The sequence below is a fragment of the Bigelowiella natans genome (assembly GCF_000002455.1).
Source record: "Bigelowiella natans nucleomorph chromosome 2, complete sequence".
NCBI classification, from domain to species: Eukaryota; Cercozoa; class Chlorarachniophyceae; genus Bigelowiella; species Bigelowiella natans.
Genome location: NC_010005.1, coordinates 44,738 through 63,299, shown reverse-complemented (window position 1 = coordinate 63,299; position 18,562 = coordinate 44,738). Strand labels below are relative to the sequence as shown.

Here is an 18,562-nt window from a genome sequence, read left to right as displayed (position 1 = left end):
TTATAAATAGACATTAAATTAAAAACAAATAAGTTAAACCCAATAACTAAATTTATCAGACTTATAAAACTTCAAAATCTCATTGCCAAAACCAATGACTGAATCAGTGGATAATCCATAAGTAATATCTAGAGTAGGATAGGACGGAGGTCTACCGAACCTTTTAAAATTTACAATCCAAGGGGGAAGTGCTTTTTTACTGATGCCAAGAGCATTTCTTAGGGATTCAGAAAGAAAGCCTGGTACAAATGAATGGATGCTTGACTCACGTTCTTTACCTTCGTAATAAAATTGACCAAAGGGAAAAAGTCTGAGTGAAAGCTTTTTTGAAGCAAAAAAAGACTTAAAGCCTTTAAATTTTGCAAAACCACTTTGCTCTTTATCATTATTAAATCTTATTTCATCACTAGTTATATATTTTTCTGCTACTTTGTTTTTATTCCCTATAAGATACTTTTGTTTTGAATTCCAAACGCTAGGAACATCTATATATTTATTAAATATCTATGAGTAACAACTAACTTTAAAATATGAAATTAATTTGTAACTTTTGCTATTCATGTCAGCTATACTTACTCTTTTTGGATTAATATGTATTTTTCTAACCTGTATCATTTTCTCTTCATTTTTAAAAATTTTTTCGTCTTTATTTCTAAGTTTCTTTCTCTTAGAAATTTTATTTTTTGCTTCTTTTCTAATGATTGTATCATATCTTTTAGAAATTGTTGCTATTTCATTTTTAGTGAATAAGTTTTTTTCATCTATTGTTATTGTTTCAACCATCTTTAGAATATGTTTTTAAAACATAGTCTTTAAATTGTATTCCAAAATATTTTTTGTCAAACTTTTTCATTAGTTATAGTTTAATTAAATTAAACTTAGATTACTTATGCTTAATTCTACTGATTATAAAATTTTTTATTGGAATTACCCCTATTTAAGTATTTTTACGTTTAGATCTTCTTTTTATTGAATTTCCTATTACATCTGAACAACATATTTTATAAATAAAATCAATGGGTTTATTTTCAAGCATTTTTTTAATGCATAATATTGATTCTCGGTTTATTTTTCTAATTCGTGATCTTTTCCCATACGTTATTGAGTTCGAATGTAAATTTTTAGTTATTGTGTAAAGGACGAATATTTCTACAACTTTTTTTTTTAGTGTGTTTATTTTTATTGAAAATTCTACTAGTTTAGTAGGCTTTAAAACCATTGAGAAAATAAAGTCATACGAGAGTCTAAAACCCTAAAATACAATATAATCACATTAAATGTAGTTCTAATAAACATTTTATTCATAGTATAAGGTTGTAATTTTATAATCTTATAATAGCTTGAATAATCCTATTTTGAGTTTAAAAACATTTATTAGCTCAGATAAAGAAACTTCCAAATTTCTTTTTGAAATTTCCTTTAGTCGACCTGAATTATTAGTGTATTTATTATTAATAATGTATCCTATAATTTTATATTCAAATATCTTAGGAGCAATTACTATTTTCCACTCTTTTGTATTTTTGAATTTTTCTAAGTAATTAATTTTTCTTTATTTCTAATTTAACTTTGTCTGCTTAGAAAACTTTTTTTTAGGTTGTACCATTAATACCACAACACAGAAGTAGTAGTTTTTTTAATTAGATCTACTTTTATACATAATGTTAAGACCCAAAACTAATAACATGCTATCAATTATAAAAAACATCAAAATAATGAGTATAAGCTGCGAAATATGCGGAGAAGTAACGCATTATATAAAAGTATAATCACTTCACAAGAAATTGTAAACATGGTCCTTTTAACTGGAAAAATATTTTCGGAGTTTCCAACTTCAAAGTTGATACAAGTAGAACTACAAAGCAAATATTTCGTCAATCATCCTTAGTAATGACAAATATTCTTACTTTTTTAAAAGTTAAATTTATTTAAAAGTATAATAGGTTAAATAAATTTTTTTTTGGAATCAACAAAAAAATAAGTGTATTTTTTATACTTTACTTATAATAAATAATTAAAGATTTATTTATTTTGTTTCAATATAGATGTATAAAAAGCTCTTATGAAATACTTTTTTAAATTATATATACTTTTAAATTAAAAAATTGAAATCGTTTATTACCAATTACTATTCTAAGCTTTCCTTTATGATCAGAGGTATTTAAGGATAAGTACTCAATCCCATACTTATTGTTGATCTTTAATGAACAAAATCGAAAAAGTTCATGCTCATTGTATAATTCTTCAAATTCATTATTTCTACTATTTATTCTAAAGAAAGTAGTACAACTAAAATATATTTTAATACATATTTCTTTTTTTAGAGATACTTTTATCATCTAATTTAATTCTTATTGATGGCTTTCTTTTAATATTATTGTTATTTGCTACGTTCAAGAGACATACCTATTTTGTAATATTTACTTGACAAATTAATTTGAGAATTGCAATTTCTTTACAAATTATAGTTTTAATATTATGACCATTAACATTAACAGTAAAAGGAAAAAAACTAAATCCACTAATTACACACTTTTTCATATTATTGTCCTATTTACTTCAAAATAACTTTGACGAAAGTCACATATTTTTTATTACTTAAACACTTATTACAAACCAACGGAATATCTGTAAACATTTAAATTCAATTATAATTATTTAGAGTAATTATTTCTAATTTACAAAGCTCTAGAAAAAATAGACAATATCTCTTCAAATGTACTGAATTTAACCTATTCAAGGTAAAATACCTTTTTATGTAAATAAAGTTTTGATGATAAGTATGATAACTTTAAGAAACTTAGAAATATTTTATGGTTACTAATTTTATAGTTTTTATTTGAGTATTTTTGCTTTCTAATCGAATAATATAATTGTTTTAAGTAATCTAATTTTTAAAATATAACTTTTCTTGGTGTTACTCAAATAAGGCTTAGAATACATCATTATTCCCAAAAGCTTCTTGTACTTAGATTTTATCTCATTGTTAATATTTGATTCTTTAATAACTGTTTTATCGAAAATATAAAAGATATCAGAAAATTGTTTTTTGTTACTAGTTTTTACTGTACTTATAAATAAATCAAAACTAATTAATGAAAAAATACTTGATGTAATTATCTAGTTTTAAGTTTAGTTCTCGAAATTTCAGTTTTTCCTTATAATTTAAGTATAAATTTATATTGAAAATAAAACTCAAATTAGAGAAATACAGCTTTTGATTATTAGAAAAATCAAATACAGAAATTTTGTTTTGTTCAGTGATCTAAAATTTTTACACTTACGTGAAAATTAAATATTGTTTTGTTTAAATCAACTAAATCTATATCGTTAAGTAAAATTATAGATTTAAAAAAAGAACATGGCTTTTTCGAATGAAAATTATCTGTACAATTTCTATAGATATTATTATTTTCTAAGGCATTGTAAATATCTGATAAAAAAAAAATTACTAAATTTACTTTGATGCGAAGTATTAGAAACATTGAAAAAGTTAATGTATTTATATGATACTACTTGGTCTAATAATGATTCTAGATCGAAGCTTGATTTATTCAAAAGACATATATTAATATTATTTTCTATTTTATTAAAAAGATTCTCATTTTTATTATTTTTTATCAGCATTAAAAATAATATTTTTTTTAATTCGCTATAAGACTTTAATTCATTGAATAATAGAATACTTAAAAAGTAGTATAATGACTCTGCTTTTTTAGTTTTCTATTGTAAATATTTTTACTAAATGTTTATATATTTTATAAAAAGAACCTATATTCAAAACTAATTGATTAGAATAGCCGATACTATGTATATGAATGAAAAAATTTAAAGAATAACCGATTTTTCCATTATTTAAGGGAGCTGAACTTAATAATCCAGAAACTATATATTCTTTGTGAACTGAACAGGAATCAATAAATATTCCCTCCAAAACAAGCATTAATAATGAATCATTAAGATTATAGCTTTTCTAAATAATAAAACAAACGTTTTTATTTTTTAAACGACTGAGACTAAACTGCAATGGTAAAAAATTTTTTTTATAACTTACTTTATTATTTAAATCGATTGAATTGCTAGATAATGCCGAAAAGGATTCGTAATTTATCAATTCCAAAGATATGTTATTTTTATTATTAATTTTTTGTAAGATTGAATCAATTTTCAAAAATGTTCTAGATTTATGCATTATATATACCTATTTTTATATATAATTACCTTGGATTTAATTAAGCTTCCTATATATAAATACATTTTCATGTTTTTTACTAAACTAGAGGCATAGTTACCAGAATGTATTATTAATTGAATATTTCCATACTTAAAATCTACAATTTTTTTAATATGAGAGAGTAATGTTGACTTTAAGGTTTTCTACTTAAAATTTAATCAACATTTAAAACTCTAAATCGAATCTCAAAGATTATATCCCTGACGGCTTTTTTTGTAATTATGTAGTATCCATAAAAATTTGTTCGGAAATTATACAATAGTTCTAAATCCTTATTAATATTAGATTGAAAATACTATTACTTTTATATTTACATTAATCAAATCAACTAATTCAATAACTAAACTTTTCTTTAAGTTATAAGCACATGAAACCTATTTTATATGATTATACTAATAAGTCTAAATACTTATAGCCTTTTTTATTCATTTTTTGTTTAAACTTACTGAAATTTTTTAGGAAAATATAAATTTTTTCTTTTCTACTTTATGATACTTTCATCCATTTCATAATTAGGATAAGATCCCATCATAAATTATTTTATTACTTAGTACTATACTTAAATATTTATGAAATATCATTCTTAACGCTTACCATAGTACATTTTTCCATATCTTCTCAAAACTACTAGGACATCGCTAACTTTGATTAAAGTTCTATTTTCATATCTACAAAATCTATAATATTAAAAATACATTATTATATCTTTGACTATCTTTGTGAGAAATTCAACAATAAATTTGTTTATTTCTGCATAAATAGTACAAGACATACGCTTAATTCCACTTTTACGGGCAAGACGTTTTATGGATAATTTCGAAATATAACTTTTAGAGGTAATGTTATTAATACTTAAGCGAGATTTTTGTATGTCGCTTTTTTTTTCCATTAATCAACTAGTATCTAAGAAAGTTGTGTTATTATAGCAATTTAGTCCTAGACTTGACGCTAAAGTAAAACATTTTTATAAAGGAAACCATTTTATTTGTCACGGATTTTCTTAGCTTCAAATTTATCAATATCTAACAAAAATAAAATGAACTGATAATTTTTTGTTGAATATTTTATTGAAATTGTGATATTCATAAAAGTTTTTAGTTATCTTTTTATTATATGATTTTATTATTTCAAAGAACTTTTTCTTATCAAACAATGCCATTTGATATGATTTTAGAAATTGATTTTTTTCTAGAAAACTATTAATTATTATTAACTTTTTGGAAACATATTCTAATTTTGTACCTAGCAACTGAAGATTTTTGAGATTTAAATCTAATTTCTTTTCATAGAGTACACTCGACTGTGTAACTCCTTTAGACAATTGAATTTCAAAAATGTTAGCACAGTTGATGTTCAATAATATTGACTTTAAAAATTTTTTTTTGTTAGATTTTAATTTATAAAGTCTCCTATCTTTAGGTGTAACGTTAGATAAAAAGTTGAAAAATTTATTCCTAATCATTTTTAGAAAAGTGATGTTAACTACTTTTGATGAAAACTTGTATCTATGCATAATTCTGTTTTTTCAAGTAACTATTACTCTATTATTTTAAATGCTATAAAAAGTAAAATAATACTCATTCTTTCCATAAACAGAACAAGAATTTTGAATTACGATATAAATAGAAAATGGCCTAATATTGGAAGAAAAGGTATTTCACAATTTGTATTAAAAAAAAAATACTTTAATTCTAGAAAAATTAAAATTTTCAATCATGAAAAATTGTATATTAATAAAATATTTTATCGATGCAAAGATATATTTCAAAAATTATCTAGAATAAGATTCTATTTTAATTCAATAGAAAGCGTCAAAGATAATCGGATTTTGAATAAAATCTTTAATACTACTAAAACAACTAAATATACTGCAAAATTTTGTATTATGAAAAACATTTTAATAAAATACATATTTTATCTGATTAATGATCATATCAAAACTGAAAAGATACACCATGGATGCTGGTATAAAAAAAAAAATTTGGAGCTTTTAAAAGTAAATATTAATGTTTTAGTTTGATAGTGTCAATCAAAGTTTTTTCCATGTACTATCTAAAATTATTTTGGATAAGAATAAAATTCAATTATATGATAAAAAATATAAAATAAATAAAATAACAAATTACAGTAAAAAAATACTATTTATCTTGAAAAAGATAATTTTTCTAATAATTTTACCAGATCTTCTAAGGGATAAAGTTTTCTGGTCTAAAAGTTGTTCCTGCTTTAGTATTATAAACGATTACGAATGCCGTTTATATTTTTCTAAAATTTACTCAAACTTATTGCCTTGAATTGTTCTTCAACATATCTACTTATAATCAAGTTGTGTTATTAGCCTCCTTATAAAACTTTATGGAAATCCACATTTATCAAAAGTTCTTGAAAATACTTGGTATTGAAAATAACATAAAATTAGAGTTCATACTTCCGATTAAATATAAATTTCTATATAACTGGTTTTCTTTTGATATAATTAAGAAATGTATATTTTTTGGAACTCCTGGATCAGGAAAGAAATTTGCTATATCATTAGTTTCTTATTACTGTAATCTACCTTCTATAGAAGTTTTAAAATTCGAATTAGATAATTAAAAAAGCATGGACAAAAAAATCTATAGATTTACGATTAACAGCACTGATTTCAAAATGCCTTAAGTATTATAGTCGTTGTATCTTTATTTATCAAAATATAGAAAAATTTAGACATCTTAAATTAACTCTAGATACATTCGATGATACCATACTTAAAAAAATAATAAATTTTAGAAGAAAACAAGCAAACAAGTTAAAAAATTAATATAAGCTTTACAAAAATGATAATTATAGGGCTATTTAATTGCGATATGGATAAAAATTTACTTAATATCACTAAGAAAAACTCTATATCATCTATTTATTTTAGAAAGCCATCGATAAAGCATTTTTATTATATTATTGAAGTATTATTCAATTTTTAAAGGAATTCAATAAAAATTTAATTATAAGCCAAAATCAAATAGTTAAAATTCTAAAAACTTTTTATACTTTTCTGAGTTTGCCAAAAATAATAAAAGTACTCAAAAAAATTTGTTTATTAGCCATAAAAAGATTTCATCACAATTATAGACTAATAAATAAAAAATTCGACGATTCCTATTTAAGAAATTATTTATTTTATGCGATCTTTACTGGATATGACCTTCAAATTAGCTTACAATTAGAGAATTGCTCTAAAAAAACTCTTAGCAAAGTCAATAAGATTCCTCCTAAACAAAGTAAACTGATAAAAAAGACCTATCAATTTTTTTATAAAGTTTCAAGATTATTATAGAATCCTAAATCAGATAAAGGAAACAAAATACTTGGCATTTTACTTTACGGACCACCAGGCTGCGGTAAAACACTATTAGCGAATACTATATCACATGTTTTTAGATTTCCTTTTTACTATATTAATAGCCCTTCATTATTGAGTAAGTATGTGGGCGTAGGAGAAAAAAAATTACGAGATCTTTTTCAAAATGCAAAAAATAACTCTCCATCTTTAATTTTTTTTGACGAAATTGATACGATTTGCATGTCAAGAAATTATTCTCATGGTAGCACAAATGATAGAATTACTCAACAATTTCTAATAGAGTTTGACAATCTTTCAAACTCAAATGATATAATAATCATAGGTGCAACTAACTGTCTAGAATTAATTGATTCAGCACTCTTGAGAAGCGGCAGGTAGTAATAACTTTTTAGATTTACAAATGTCTATTATATCCCTTATCCATCTCAAAAAGAAAAAATAAAAATATGTAAACATCATATTCGTGCGAAACTACTTGGAAATTGTTTGGATTTAAGATCTATAAATAGAAAACAATTATATTATACACTTACAGGATCGGATATCTTTGAAATTGTAGAAAATTTAGCGTGGACCAATTTTCACAATACGAATAAAAGTTATAATAAATTTTCATCGGAATTGAAGATTAAAATTAAGCCATTTTTATGCTTCAATCATATATTTATTCAAAGAATAATTGAATTTAATTAACAATAACTATCATAAACTAATTATAAGAAATTTCTTTTTATGATACACAATAAAAAATATTTTGACATTTTATTTTTATTCAATGATAAAAAATTTTTCAACGTAAACGTTCTTGTATAGATCGGATTGTTTAATTCATTATTTATTAATAACATAGTTAAAAATACCAAAAAAGTGATTATATATGTAATAGACAAATAGATTTAATATTCTATATAATTTGATGAAAAATAATGCTTATAACAAGAAACTAGATAGCTATTATTGTAAACAAACAGTTGAGCTAGTATCAAGATTTTATACAGAAATTAATGTATTTTTATAACAAAATATTTGTATTATTATTTAACTATTTAAATTAATTTTTATTAAAATAATAAATTTTGTATTCCAGTAAATAATATTAACTATATGGTCTACAACATAAATATTAATAATCAAAATTTCCTAACTTCAATTTACCAACAGATAATCTCATATAACAACTTTATCACAAATACTATTAAAAACATAGTTAAAAAAAAAAAGATTAAAATAATATTCAAAGACAATGAATTTGGCTTAAATATTAGGTACAATATTTTAAAAAGGGGTACAAATTCTCATTTAACTTTACCATTAAAGATAGAAGGTAAAAACTTTAAAAAATTCACGCCTTTTATTTCGAGACTCTGCAAATACTCTTATTCTGGAATATTACTGATAGCTATTAACGTAGAAACAATAAAATTAAACCAATTTAAAAAAAATGATTCTAAATGCTATTTTATAAATTTAGGAAATATACCAATTTTACTCAGATCTTTAAAGTAAAATATTTGTTATAGATGTATTCTAAATTATGCACAAGTCAAGAAATCTATTTGCTATGGGGAATGTCCGCTTGATTTAGGAGGATACTTTATTTTGAAGGTATGATAAATTAAAACAGGGTAAAGAAAGATCAATCCTAATACAAGAGATCTATAAATCTTCTCTATTTAATTTTAGACTTTATAAAAAAAATTCAGTTATTACCAAACTATTTATGAAATATTACAAAAAAATATTCAAATATAAGATAATTATAAATAAATCGAAGTTTACATTGTCTTCGAATTTATTTAATTCAGAAATAGATCTAATAATTTTGCTGATAGCACTAGGATTGAAAGAAGTAAAACTTTATCATTTTTTAAATTCTATTGGAGTATATAGCATGGAACTTTTTTCTAAAATTAATAACACTTTCAGAAATTTTGACAAAGTTAACATTTATAATAAAGCAACTATCAAAATGCTATTTAAAAAACAAGATTGATTCATTTGTTAAAGCATTTATATTTAATCATAAAAAAAAATTCATAGATAAATTCTTGGAAAATATACTCTTATCCGAAATTCCGTACTTAAACGGAGATTTTTCCTATAAAATAGTATTTTTAATCATTTTAATAAAAAAGTCACTAATTCTACTTCACAATAATACCCCACTAATTTCGGGATTTAGTTTATCAAACACTAGATATCTGAGAATAGGTGAAATTCTAAATTTTAGGAGATTTACTTAAAATTACCTTTTCATCCTGCATGAATAAATTATTTGAATTCTTAATAAAGAGCATTCTAAAACTGTCAACTAATATAACCAAAAATTCAAAAATAAACATTATTCGCATTCTAAAAAGTCATAACATAACTCAGGCAATCGAGTATTCTCTTCTTAGTGGAATTTTTACAAACAAAAATTTGGTCGTAAGCATAGTATGTAACTCACAGGTTTAATACATTTTAGAAGGTTCATACAAAATTTTCCTATTTGAGTACAACAAGCATGTTAAATAAAATAAATTCGTATGTTAACAAGAGCATAAAAAGCTTATATCCTAGATCACTATTTTTAAACTACTGGAATCGAGTTTGTTTTATAGAATCTCCAGAAGGTGAAAGTTGTGGGCTGATTAAAAATTTATCTTACTACTCGCAAATATCGTTTACTATCGACGAAAATAAAATTACCTCTTATTTACTGACACTCGGAACGAGAGTGTTCAGAAATGATCTTAACCTACTAATGTTATCAAGAAAACAATTTTCAGTATTTCACAAAACAAAAATTATCGGATATCATGAAAATATTTTCTGGCTTATTTATACAATAAAGTTCAAATTTAGAAAATTAGACAGCTACGGCGTTCCTTTTTTTTAGATAAATTTTTAAATTACTATGTAAACGAAAAAATATGCGTCATAAATTCAGATGAAGGTAGAATTTTAAGACCATTATTTACTTTAAAGATCTACAAATCAAATACCATTAAAAATAACTACTTTGGAAAAACTGATAACAAAACTTTAAGAGATTTAATGCTAAGAGGTTATATAGAATTTTTGGACTATGACGAAGAGATTTGTACTAATCCAGTACCTTTTGAAAAAAATATTAATAAATATACTAGCCATATAGAAATCGGAAATTTCACTATTTTTGGAATTATAGCTGGAATAGTACCTTTTACTAATCATAATCAAGCACCTAGAAATACTTACCATGTAAAAGTATTTTAATTAGTGTGCCATGGAAAAACAAAATATAGGATTTTATGGGCTCAACCAGTTTGTGAATAACAGTTTGACGATTAATATTTTGTGGTATCCTCAAAAAAGCTTGGTTTATAATGATATCTCTAAAAGTAACAAAACAGATATAATCGGTGGAGCCCAAAATATTATTTTAAGCGTTATGAACTTCGATTCTTTCAATATTGAAGATTCTTTAATAGCAAACAAAGACTCTTCTTTTTTAGGTCTATTTAGAGGCAGCTCTCTGATAAGTTACAGATTTGCCAAGTAGTTTTCTTAATATACAGAATCAACAAACCAATTACAGAGCCTACTAAGATAACATTTTTTGAATTTTTAACTAGAAAAAAGATAATAAAAAATGATTCAGAAGAAAAATTAGGCGAAAATAATTTCTTATCCTTCTCATCAAAAGAAAAAAGATTTAATATTTTAAGAAGTCACTTAGCAAACAGCATTTGCATGATCACGAAGAAGTCTGACATTGATCTCAAATATACTTTAAATCATTTTCCTGAAATTGGCGATAAGTACTCGAGTAGACACGGACAAAAAGGTGTAGTCGGTCTTATGGGAAATAAAATACATTTCCCATTCAATTTAAATGGACAAATACCGGATTTTATAATGAATCCTGCTGGTTTTACTTCTAGAATGACAATGGGTCAAGTTTTAGAGAGTCTCTTTACAAAAGTGGTCTTAGCAAAAGGAAACCCATTTAAAAGTAGCATATTTGAATCAAACAAGCTTTATTTAAAAGATTGTACACAATCATTAATACTCTGTGATACTGAATTTTCGGGTAAAGAAACAATGATTAATCCTAAAAAAGGATCCATCTATAATTCTACAATCTTTACCGGTCCTATCTTTTATCATAAACTAAAACATCTAGTTTCCAACAAAATTCAGTCACGATCCTCAGGAAGAAAGCATATTTTAACTAAACAACCAGTTAAAGGTCGTGGTAAACAGGGTGGACTAAGAATTGGCGAAATGGAAAAAGATTGCATAATAGCTTTTGGATGTACTAGTGTTTTAGTTGAAAGAATGTTAGAAAATTCTGATTCACATAAATTTATTTTAGTTAAGAAATCAGGAATCATCGACGCTTCAAATAAAAAATTGTCTACCACCAACAAAATTTATAAAAATCGCATTTCATACGCATTTAAATTACTTTTCCAAGAATTACAGGCCACCAATATTTCTATTCGAATTAAATAGATTTTGGAATAGCGATTTCATCGTTTTCAATCTAAATATTAAAGAATACTTTTCTCAGAAAAGACTTAGCCTTAAATCTGTCAATTAATATTCCCATAGAACAGCAAGTTCCTAATACTTCTTTAACAACTCCTTTAAAGGCTTTAGAGTATGATTTAGTCTGTACTTTTTTACTAATTTTTATTAGTTGCTTAAAAGTTAAAACTGACGGCTAATAAAATCAGTAATTACTTTTCCATATAGTTGCATTTCTCTTTTCAACAAAGAAGACACAGAAGGAACAATTTTTAGATATGCATTTTTTTTTATTATAGTTAATTTAATAGTTACAATGATACCATCCCAGTTTTTCTTAGTTTTTTTAGCGAAATCTTCACCTATCTTTTTAGGTGATAATCCATAAGGACCAATCTTTTGTGCCAGAACAGAGGCTGAGGCTACTTGACCTCCTTTAGATTTTATATAAACAACTTTTTTAATAGAATTTTTCATTGATGCTTATAAAATTTATTATTAGTTTACATGTAGGAACCTGCTTAAAATCAAAAAAATTGTTTTTAGTGAATGCCATTTAATAAAAAAAATTTCTAACAAATTTTTTACCATGTTATAATGAGAATAGTTTAACCAACAATCTTTGCAATTATTCTTTCTTATAAATTTATTTCGTGATAAAATAGTATCACCACAGAGTTCAAAAGGTATTACTGCAAAGCTGTCAAGAAGTATCAACAATAAGTTATCATTGTTCTTATTTTTATAATTAATATTTAAAAAATATCTTATAATTCCTATTTCTAATAATCCTCCAGCTATAATTAATCTTGTTTTATACCTTGCGATTGTAAGGATACTAAGTAATTTAAAAAACATAATTTTAAACATCATGTAGAATCCTTTATTTGAAAAATTTACTAACATGCATTTTTTATTCGATAAATATTCATACTGTTTTATAACAGTATAGTTATTGTCGACAATTCTCCTTGAAAATATACACCTCGCTACTCCAACTAAAATTTCAAAGTTTTCAGAAAAAGTCTGAAGTGATTTAGCCTTAATTAAAGATAGTATTGATGTAAGAATGTGCACGTTTGATGGTTGCAAAATTATTATTTCATGCTTTTCAAAAAATTTTAATAATGTATCAGAAATAGTTTTGTATATTAATAAACAGTTTATACTATTGTTTTGAAATATTTTCATTAAATCTATGTACATAATTTTTTCTTCCATTAATAATTTAGAGAAAACATGCTTTTCTTTATAGCGTAATGTAGAAGATCTAAAAGTAGAATTAGTTTGTTTGATATATGCTATTTTAGTATTGTTTAGAAATTTTCTATAGCTTTTTATTACGTTTTTATAAATCATGCCATTGAGTATATAGAATTTGGTTGATTTATCAATACGAAGATTAATGATATTTATAGATTTTAAATGATTTGTATCGATAGATTTAGCATAATAGTCATAAATAAGGGTACTGACTATACTTAAAAAATCTCTAGAAAAATCTATTATATCACTTCTTGAAAGCATTCTAATAAACTTTTTTTGATTATATAAATTCTTAATATCAAGATTCCGAGAACGTAAAAAACTAGCTTTTGATACGAATTTCAAAATCTTTTTATAAAAAAAGTACCAGTTTTAAAATTGTTAAAAGTTTAATCTTAATTTTAGAATTATAGAATATTTGTCTATTATTGATTTGCTTTAAAATTTCCGTGATTACTACTAGTATCTATACCATTTAATTTAACATATTTTACACCATCTTGAAATTCTTCGGCATGTATCAGAATTTCATGCAAGATGTGAGTATAGTATGTAGACTTATTAAATAGGAAATATAATAATGTTTTTGTTTCATACATTATCAAGTATCGACCAAAATATTTAATTATATAATACTTTCCTTTTTATGAACTTATTACCTTTAGGACCTAGAGAATTTTTAAAAATATTGTTAATACCATATAGTAACTTGTATTCATTTTTATAAAAAGACAAACGATCTCTCATATCACATCTATATTGATAACACAAATAATACTTGTACAAATAGAATGGAAGAATTCTTTCAGCATAAAAACAGTAGTTCTCTTTCTCATTTCCTAGGAATTAAGAATTATAAAAAAATGAACAAAAACAATGTTTTCAAATATTCAAAAAAGTCTAAACTGACTTCTAGTATATTGAAGTCTAACTTTATTAAAACTTATAAAACATATTTAATAATTCCGATTTTCTCATTTTTTTATAACATTATGAATAATTTCTTTTATTCTAGTTGTAATATATTAAAAAGTTTATTTAACGAAAACAATTTTAAATCTAAATATATATAACAAGAACTTTAATTTAAATATCTTAACAAGAATTAAATTAGGACTTTGTGAAAAACAAAAGAGTAATGAATTCTATGAGAAAATTTGTTCGGAAATGACTTTGTTATCTTTAAAAATGAAAAGAAAGCATTTTTATAGCCAATTGAAGTTTAATTAAGTTTTTAGATTCTATAGAAAGAACTTTTATTTAATAGATCTTATTTATCATGGCGCTATTCAAATTTTCCACTCATTATATGTAGGAAACTATACTTTAATACTAAATTATTATAAACTGCAATATTTTTATTCAATTATTAACATTATCAATATTAAAAGAAAAAACATTTTTTGCTTGGTTTTAATTTTAAAAATTCAAGAGAATCAACAGGATCAACTAAAAACCTCTATTGTAATTAATAATATAAAATGGTCATGATAGATTACTTTTGTAAGTAGAACTTTTTACATTCAGTAATTTTGTTTCCAATGGAGACTTTTTTTTAAAGTTTAGGCTTTTAGAGCCGAAATTTTTAAAAACATTTCCATAAAAACCAGACTTCAACCTCTTCAACAGCTCTTTTTTTATATTTTTCATAATTTCATAATTATTATGCCTCTTTATAAGTACTTTCCTAATTATTTTATTTTTCCTAGATAGAAAAATGATACTTCTTTTTATTTAAATCAATATATAGTTTACCCTCTTCTTGTCTTTTTTTCCTTGAAACAATATTATCATAAAGAATAGTAAGTTTAGTTTTGTTAAAATGTAAAAAATACTTAGGCCACCTATTTAAAATTACTTCTAGTTGTTCTAAAGCCTTGATAAAGTTTTCGCTTAAAAGATACTTCGACCAATGAATTCGTAAATTGTTTTGCATCTTTTTTGTGTACAGATAAATTTTACCTTGTTGCTTTTCAACAAAAGCATAGTCTCTTTGAACTAGAGGACAAAATGCTTTTTTACAGTATCCACTTATGTTTTCCTTTAACCTGCATAGATTTAATAGATCTTTTTTAATTCTAAAGCAGCATTCTATTTCCTTCATAACCTATGTTTATATAATTACTTTCCAAGATATTATTTTAATTCCTGTTCCCATAATACAAAATTATAAAGTACTTAAACATTATAGAAATTACAACTTAAAATCAAAATTTCTATAATTTTATTCACTTTAAATAATGGAAATAAAGATTGCGCTTTAAAAAAAATGGAGGTCTTGGATAAATTAGAGATAAAATATTTAATTTCATATAGCTTTATGCAATTAATTAGACTTTTTAAAAATATATTAGGACCTTTCGGTATATATAAGAATTTACAAATCAACGATGGTAGTTTTTATTATTTTAGAAGTAATTTTTATGAAAGATACTTTAAATATTTATAAAGTATTAATGACCAAGAATCCTATTTTAAAACTTACAAGCTTTTCAGTAAGCTATTTTCATTCACATTTTAAGTATACAATGCAACAATAGTGACGGCCTCTTGAGATTGATAATATTTGTTTCCAAAATAATAGTTAATTCCCTTTTTATTATGGATGATTTTTTTACCTCGACTACCATAATTAAAGTTAGATGTATTTTTTAAGATTTTAAAAAAGTGCACTGCAAAAAGTTTAGAAATTATTAACAATGCTGGAGTTCGTGCAAATGAAGCACATGCAAAAATAAAATATAATTTAATAAAAACAATATTACAAACTAAACTAGATAAGGATATTTCTGCTTTTATTTCAAAAGAATTAGTCATCAATTTCAAAAAACAATTTTTAGCTAAAAAGATTAAAAAAAGCAATAAAGTCAGTTATAAGCTTTTAGATTTCAATAATTGTACTAAAAAATGTTGCCTTTTCTTCGATATTTTTTTTCAATGGATTAATTATTTCTAATAATAAGAGAAATATATTCTTTCCTAAATTACTAGTTAACAATCTAGTCTTTTTTTCAGTTGGAGCGCTTAGTGAAAGACTTATTAAGGATTTTACCAACTCACCAAATATTTTGATGATGAATCTAAAGAGTCATTTCCACAAAAGTCATTATCAGTATAATCGTAATAAAATAATTATAACTGATCAGAAAATTCACCTTTCCCTTCAAAAAAAATTGATAAAAGAGAATATATATTTGATTACAGAATGCGATAAAAATCAAGTACTTGCCCTAAAATCTTACGTAACAAAAACTCACCAACCTAAAGTAGGTAATTTTATTATAGAATAAACCACTAGAATCTAATTTACCTATTATTATCAAGTACTTTTATGAACTTGAATTTCATGGAAAAAGGTTTTTCTTAATGGAAAACAAACACTACTCGCTATGCCTGAATATCATGTTAATTGCAAGAACAACTTTTAATCTTAAAATACTGAAAAGCCAACTCTTTACGTCATTAAAAATTTTTTCTAAACTATCGGACTATACACGGATCACTTATGGTTCTGGGTTTATTGAGCTTTTCATTTACAAGTACTTAATAAGATCTCTTTATAAAAGAGAGTTAAAATATAAAAGAATAATATATTGTTATCTTGATTCTTTATTTACTATACCTAAGATACTGCTTTCTAATTCATACAAATTAAAAAAAAGTATTTACTTCTTTAAATTTATTACACTTTTCTATACTAAATATGGCATTAATTCGCTTTTGTGCAACTTTTCGTTGATTAATAAACTAGGAATTTTGGACTTATTAGATACGACTGAAAATATTTATTGCATAACTTATAAAATTGCAAGTGAGTTATTAAATATGGAGTCATTAATTATTTGCTAATTCCCTTATTTTACAAATAATCAAAGAATAATAATGAAAATTCATCATTTTCTTTACAGAGATAATTGATAAAAGTGTGATATTGGGAATCTTCAACGAGTAAAAAAATAATCTATTATTCTTAGTAAACTTTTTGGTGAAATTATAAGGCATTTTTTTTGATCCCCTTATTAATAAATAATTTTTATTAATCTTTTTCATATTATTGTTGTCAATTGAGTTTTTTTTTAGAAATCTTTCAATCTTAGATTTTTCTTTTATAGAATGTTTTAATGATTCTATATTTTTTTTACTACACAAGAAAATTTTACTTAAATGAAGAATAACCATTATAAATATTTAACAAGGTATTGGATATAACTTTTAGAATCTCATTTTTTTTTTTATATGTTTCTAAAACATATAAATCTTTCTTTTCTTTAATCTTTGATCTGAGAAAGGAATATCCCTTAATTTTTTTTTTATAAGACGTGAACTTATTTAATAATGCATGTGCCTTCTCTTTGTTTCTTGCCATAATACAATAGTATCATTTGGAATCGAACCAAAAACCTTTAGCATGTTAAACTAACGTGATAACCATTACACCATGATACCGCTAAATCCGATATCATATAATATATTCAGCATAGCTAATTTGAATATTAAAGACTATACATTTTTCAATAATTTTCACCCATCAAGACAAAACAACAAAACTTTAATTAAAGAATACAAAAAAAATAATTTTCTACTTGAAAAAACTAAATTTAACAATCATTATCAAGAAACTAACAACATGAAAATGTATATAGAGCCTGCATCCTTCATTAGACAACTCAATTATAGAATAATAACTCTTCGTTTGAACTTTGAAAAAAATAACAAAATTATAAAACAACTGTTGCTTAAAAGATTTATTACCCACTTTTCAGAAAGGTTCATTATAATTCTAAAAACGAGTTCTTCATTAAAAAACAATAAATATTTTTTATCGAATTATTTATTTTTTAATAAATATTTACGAAATAACCAAGTTTCTACAGTATTTTTTAGAGTTTATCTATAGACTGGATTCTTCTTTTAAAAAAAGAATTAAGCTACAATCAAAAATTTTATATTTGGAAAAAAGTTGAAAAGACGATTAAGAAAGATAATTTTTTTTTACTATTACTAAACAAATATTCTTATTTTAAAAATATTTTTCAATTATCACATAAATTTAGCTATTTTTCTAAATCCATTTTTTTATTCAGAGAACATTTAATTATTTTAAAATATTACAATTCATATTTTATGATGTAATTTCCATAAAATTTAAGAACAATGCAAAATAAGTAAAAATAGCTGCTAGTATTTTAAACGATTTTTACATTTTCTTGAGCAGTAGTATATCT

At 23.5% G+C, this 18,562-nt stretch overlaps 17 protein-coding genes and 1 non-coding gene across 18 annotated transcripts; 7 read left to right on the top strand and 11 right to left on the bottom strand.

Moving 5' to 3' along the window:
• Positions 1–33: 33 nt before the first annotated feature.
• Positions 34–783, bottom strand: sf3bA (mRNA splicing factor 3bA; the record flags this gene model as incomplete). The annotated part of the gene is given in 2 exon segments (XM_001712856.1): positions 34–504; positions 523–783. The coding sequence occupies 2 exon segments, from the start codon at positions 781–783 to the stop codon at positions 34–36; spliced, it is 732 nt and encodes a 243-aa protein (XP_001712908.1).
• A 100-nt stretch (positions 784–883) lies between these two features.
• On the bottom strand, positions 884–1,606 carry rps3a (ribosomal protein S3a; the record flags this gene model as incomplete). The annotated part of the gene is given in 5 exon segments (XM_001712855.1): positions 884–933; positions 952–1,252; positions 1,273–1,350; positions 1,370–1,550; positions 1,569–1,606. 5 exon segments carry the CDS (start codon positions 1,604–1,606, stop codon positions 884–886), a joined length of 648 nt encoding a protein of 215 aa, XP_001712907.1.
• Positions 1,607–1,661: 55 nt separating this feature from the next.
• On the top strand, positions 1,662–2,007 carry BNATCHR297 (hypothetical protein). Its single annotated transcript, XM_001712854.1, is given in 3 exon segments — positions 1,662–1,745; positions 1,765–1,917; positions 1,936–2,007. 3 exon segments carry the CDS (start codon positions 1,662–1,664, stop codon positions 2,005–2,007), a joined length of 309 nt encoding a protein of 102 aa, XP_001712906.1.
• A 15-nt stretch (positions 2,008–2,022) lies between these two features.
• Positions 2,023–2,638, bottom strand: rnabp2 (RNA binding protein; the record flags this gene model as incomplete). The annotated part of the gene is given in 5 exon segments (XM_001712853.1): positions 2,023–2,070; positions 2,091–2,289; positions 2,309–2,406; positions 2,425–2,550; positions 2,570–2,638. 5 exon segments carry the CDS (start codon positions 2,636–2,638, stop codon positions 2,023–2,025), a joined length of 540 nt encoding a protein of 179 aa, XP_001712905.1.
• A 40-nt stretch (positions 2,639–2,678) lies between these two features.
• Positions 2,679–4,663, bottom strand: BNATCHR296 (hypothetical protein). The annotated part of the gene is given in 12 exon segments (XM_001712852.1): positions 2,679–2,732; positions 2,751–2,887; positions 2,907–3,070; positions 3,090–3,265; positions 3,285–3,433; positions 3,453–3,723; positions 3,743–3,973; positions 3,992–4,201; positions 4,222–4,377; positions 4,398–4,529; positions 4,549–4,608; positions 4,628–4,663. The coding sequence occupies 12 exon segments, from the start codon at positions 4,661–4,663 to the stop codon at positions 2,679–2,681; spliced, it is 1,776 nt and encodes a 591-aa protein (XP_001712904.1).
• Positions 4,664–4,817: 154 nt separating this feature from the next.
• Positions 4,818–5,123, bottom strand: H4 (histone H4; the record flags this gene model as incomplete). Its single annotated transcript, XM_001712851.1, is given in 2 exon segments — positions 4,818–4,911; positions 4,930–5,123. The coding sequence occupies 2 exon segments, from the start codon at positions 5,121–5,123 to the stop codon at positions 4,818–4,820; spliced, it is 288 nt and encodes a 95-aa protein (XP_001712903.1).
• Positions 5,124–5,154: 31 nt separating this feature from the next.
• On the bottom strand, positions 5,155–5,747 carry BNATCHR295 (hypothetical protein). The annotated part of the gene is made up of 2 exons (XM_001712850.1): positions 5,155–5,256; positions 5,277–5,747. The coding sequence occupies 2 exons, from the start codon at positions 5,745–5,747 to the stop codon at positions 5,155–5,157; spliced, it is 573 nt and encodes a 190-aa protein (XP_001712902.1).
• Positions 5,742–6,528, top strand: BNATCHR294 (hypothetical protein). Its single annotated transcript, XM_001712849.1, is given in 2 exon segments — positions 5,742–6,230; positions 6,250–6,528. 2 exon segments carry the CDS (start codon positions 5,742–5,744, stop codon positions 6,526–6,528), a joined length of 768 nt encoding a protein of 255 aa, XP_001712901.1.
• A 61-nt stretch (positions 6,529–6,589) lies between these two features.
• On the top strand, positions 6,590–8,267 carry cdc48-like (the record flags this gene model as incomplete). The annotated part of the gene is given in 6 exon segments (XM_001712848.1): positions 6,590–6,802; positions 6,822–7,021; positions 7,041–7,176; positions 7,197–7,529; positions 7,548–7,948; positions 7,967–8,267. The coding sequence occupies 6 exon segments, from the start codon at positions 6,590–6,592 to the stop codon at positions 8,265–8,267; spliced, it is 1,584 nt and encodes a 527-aa protein (XP_001712900.1).
• Positions 8,268–8,678: 411 nt separating this feature from the next.
• On the top strand, positions 8,679–12,056 carry rpc2 (second-largest subunit of RNA polymerase III; the record flags this gene model as incomplete). The annotated part of the gene is given in 9 exon segments (XM_001712847.1): positions 8,679–9,076; positions 9,095–9,179; positions 9,199–9,513; positions 9,533–9,785; positions 9,805–10,025; positions 10,045–10,409; positions 10,430–10,799; positions 10,819–11,080; positions 11,101–12,056. 9 exon segments carry the CDS (start codon positions 8,679–8,681, stop codon positions 12,054–12,056), a joined length of 3,225 nt encoding a protein of 1,074 aa, XP_001712899.1.
• rpl2 (ribosomal protein L2) lies at positions 12,049–12,548 on the bottom strand (the record flags this gene model as incomplete). The annotated part of the gene is given in 3 exon segments (XM_001712846.1): positions 12,049–12,087; positions 12,106–12,267; positions 12,288–12,548. The coding sequence occupies 3 exon segments, from the start codon at positions 12,546–12,548 to the stop codon at positions 12,049–12,051; spliced, it is 462 nt and encodes a 153-aa protein (XP_001712898.1).
• Positions 12,549–12,569: 21 nt separating this feature from the next.
• On the bottom strand, positions 12,570–14,084 carry tcpG (T-complex protein gamma SU; the record flags this gene model as incomplete). Its single annotated transcript, XM_001712845.1, is given in 4 exon segments — positions 12,570–13,685; positions 13,705–13,803; positions 13,823–13,977; positions 13,997–14,084. 4 exon segments carry the CDS (start codon positions 14,082–14,084, stop codon positions 12,570–12,572), a joined length of 1,458 nt encoding a protein of 485 aa, XP_001712897.1.
• A 44-nt stretch (positions 14,085–14,128) lies between these two features.
• Positions 14,129–14,828, top strand: BNATCHR293 (hypothetical protein). The annotated part of the gene is given in 3 exon segments (XM_001712844.1): positions 14,129–14,351; positions 14,371–14,557; positions 14,576–14,828. 3 exon segments carry the CDS (start codon positions 14,129–14,131, stop codon positions 14,826–14,828), a joined length of 663 nt encoding a protein of 220 aa, XP_001712896.1.
• Positions 14,823–15,441, bottom strand: mak16 (cell cycle and ribosome biogenesis protein; the record flags this gene model as incomplete). The annotated part of the gene is given in 2 exon segments (XM_001712843.1): positions 14,823–15,042; positions 15,062–15,441. 2 exon segments carry the CDS (start codon positions 15,439–15,441, stop codon positions 14,823–14,825), a joined length of 600 nt encoding a protein of 199 aa, XP_001712895.1.
• Positions 15,442–15,606: 165 nt separating this feature from the next.
• On the top strand, positions 15,607–17,186 carry tcpB (T-complex protein beta SU; the record flags this gene model as incomplete). Its single annotated transcript, XM_001712842.1, is given in 6 exon segments — positions 15,607–15,730; positions 15,750–15,858; positions 15,878–15,974; positions 15,994–16,203; positions 16,223–16,603; positions 16,623–17,186. The coding sequence occupies 6 exon segments, from the start codon at positions 15,607–15,609 to the stop codon at positions 17,184–17,186; spliced, it is 1,485 nt and encodes a 494-aa protein (XP_001712894.1).
• On the bottom strand, positions 17,172–17,516 carry BNATCHR292 (hypothetical protein). The annotated part of the gene is made up of 1 exon (XM_001712841.1): positions 17,172–17,516. One exon carries the CDS (start codon positions 17,514–17,516, stop codon positions 17,172–17,174), a length of 345 nt encoding a protein of 114 aa, XP_001712893.1.
• A 194-nt stretch (positions 17,517–17,710) lies between these two features.
• Positions 17,711–17,783, bottom strand: BNATCHR2t76. The gene has a single exon. It is a non-coding gene; the product is annotated as a tRNA-Val (tRNA).
• Positions 17,776–18,470, top strand: BNATCHR291 (hypothetical protein). Its single annotated transcript, XM_001712840.1, has 2 exons — positions 17,776–18,201; positions 18,222–18,470. 2 exons carry the CDS (start codon positions 17,776–17,778, stop codon positions 18,468–18,470), a joined length of 675 nt encoding a protein of 224 aa, XP_001712892.1.
• The last annotated feature ends 92 nt before the right edge of the window (positions 18,471–18,562 follow it).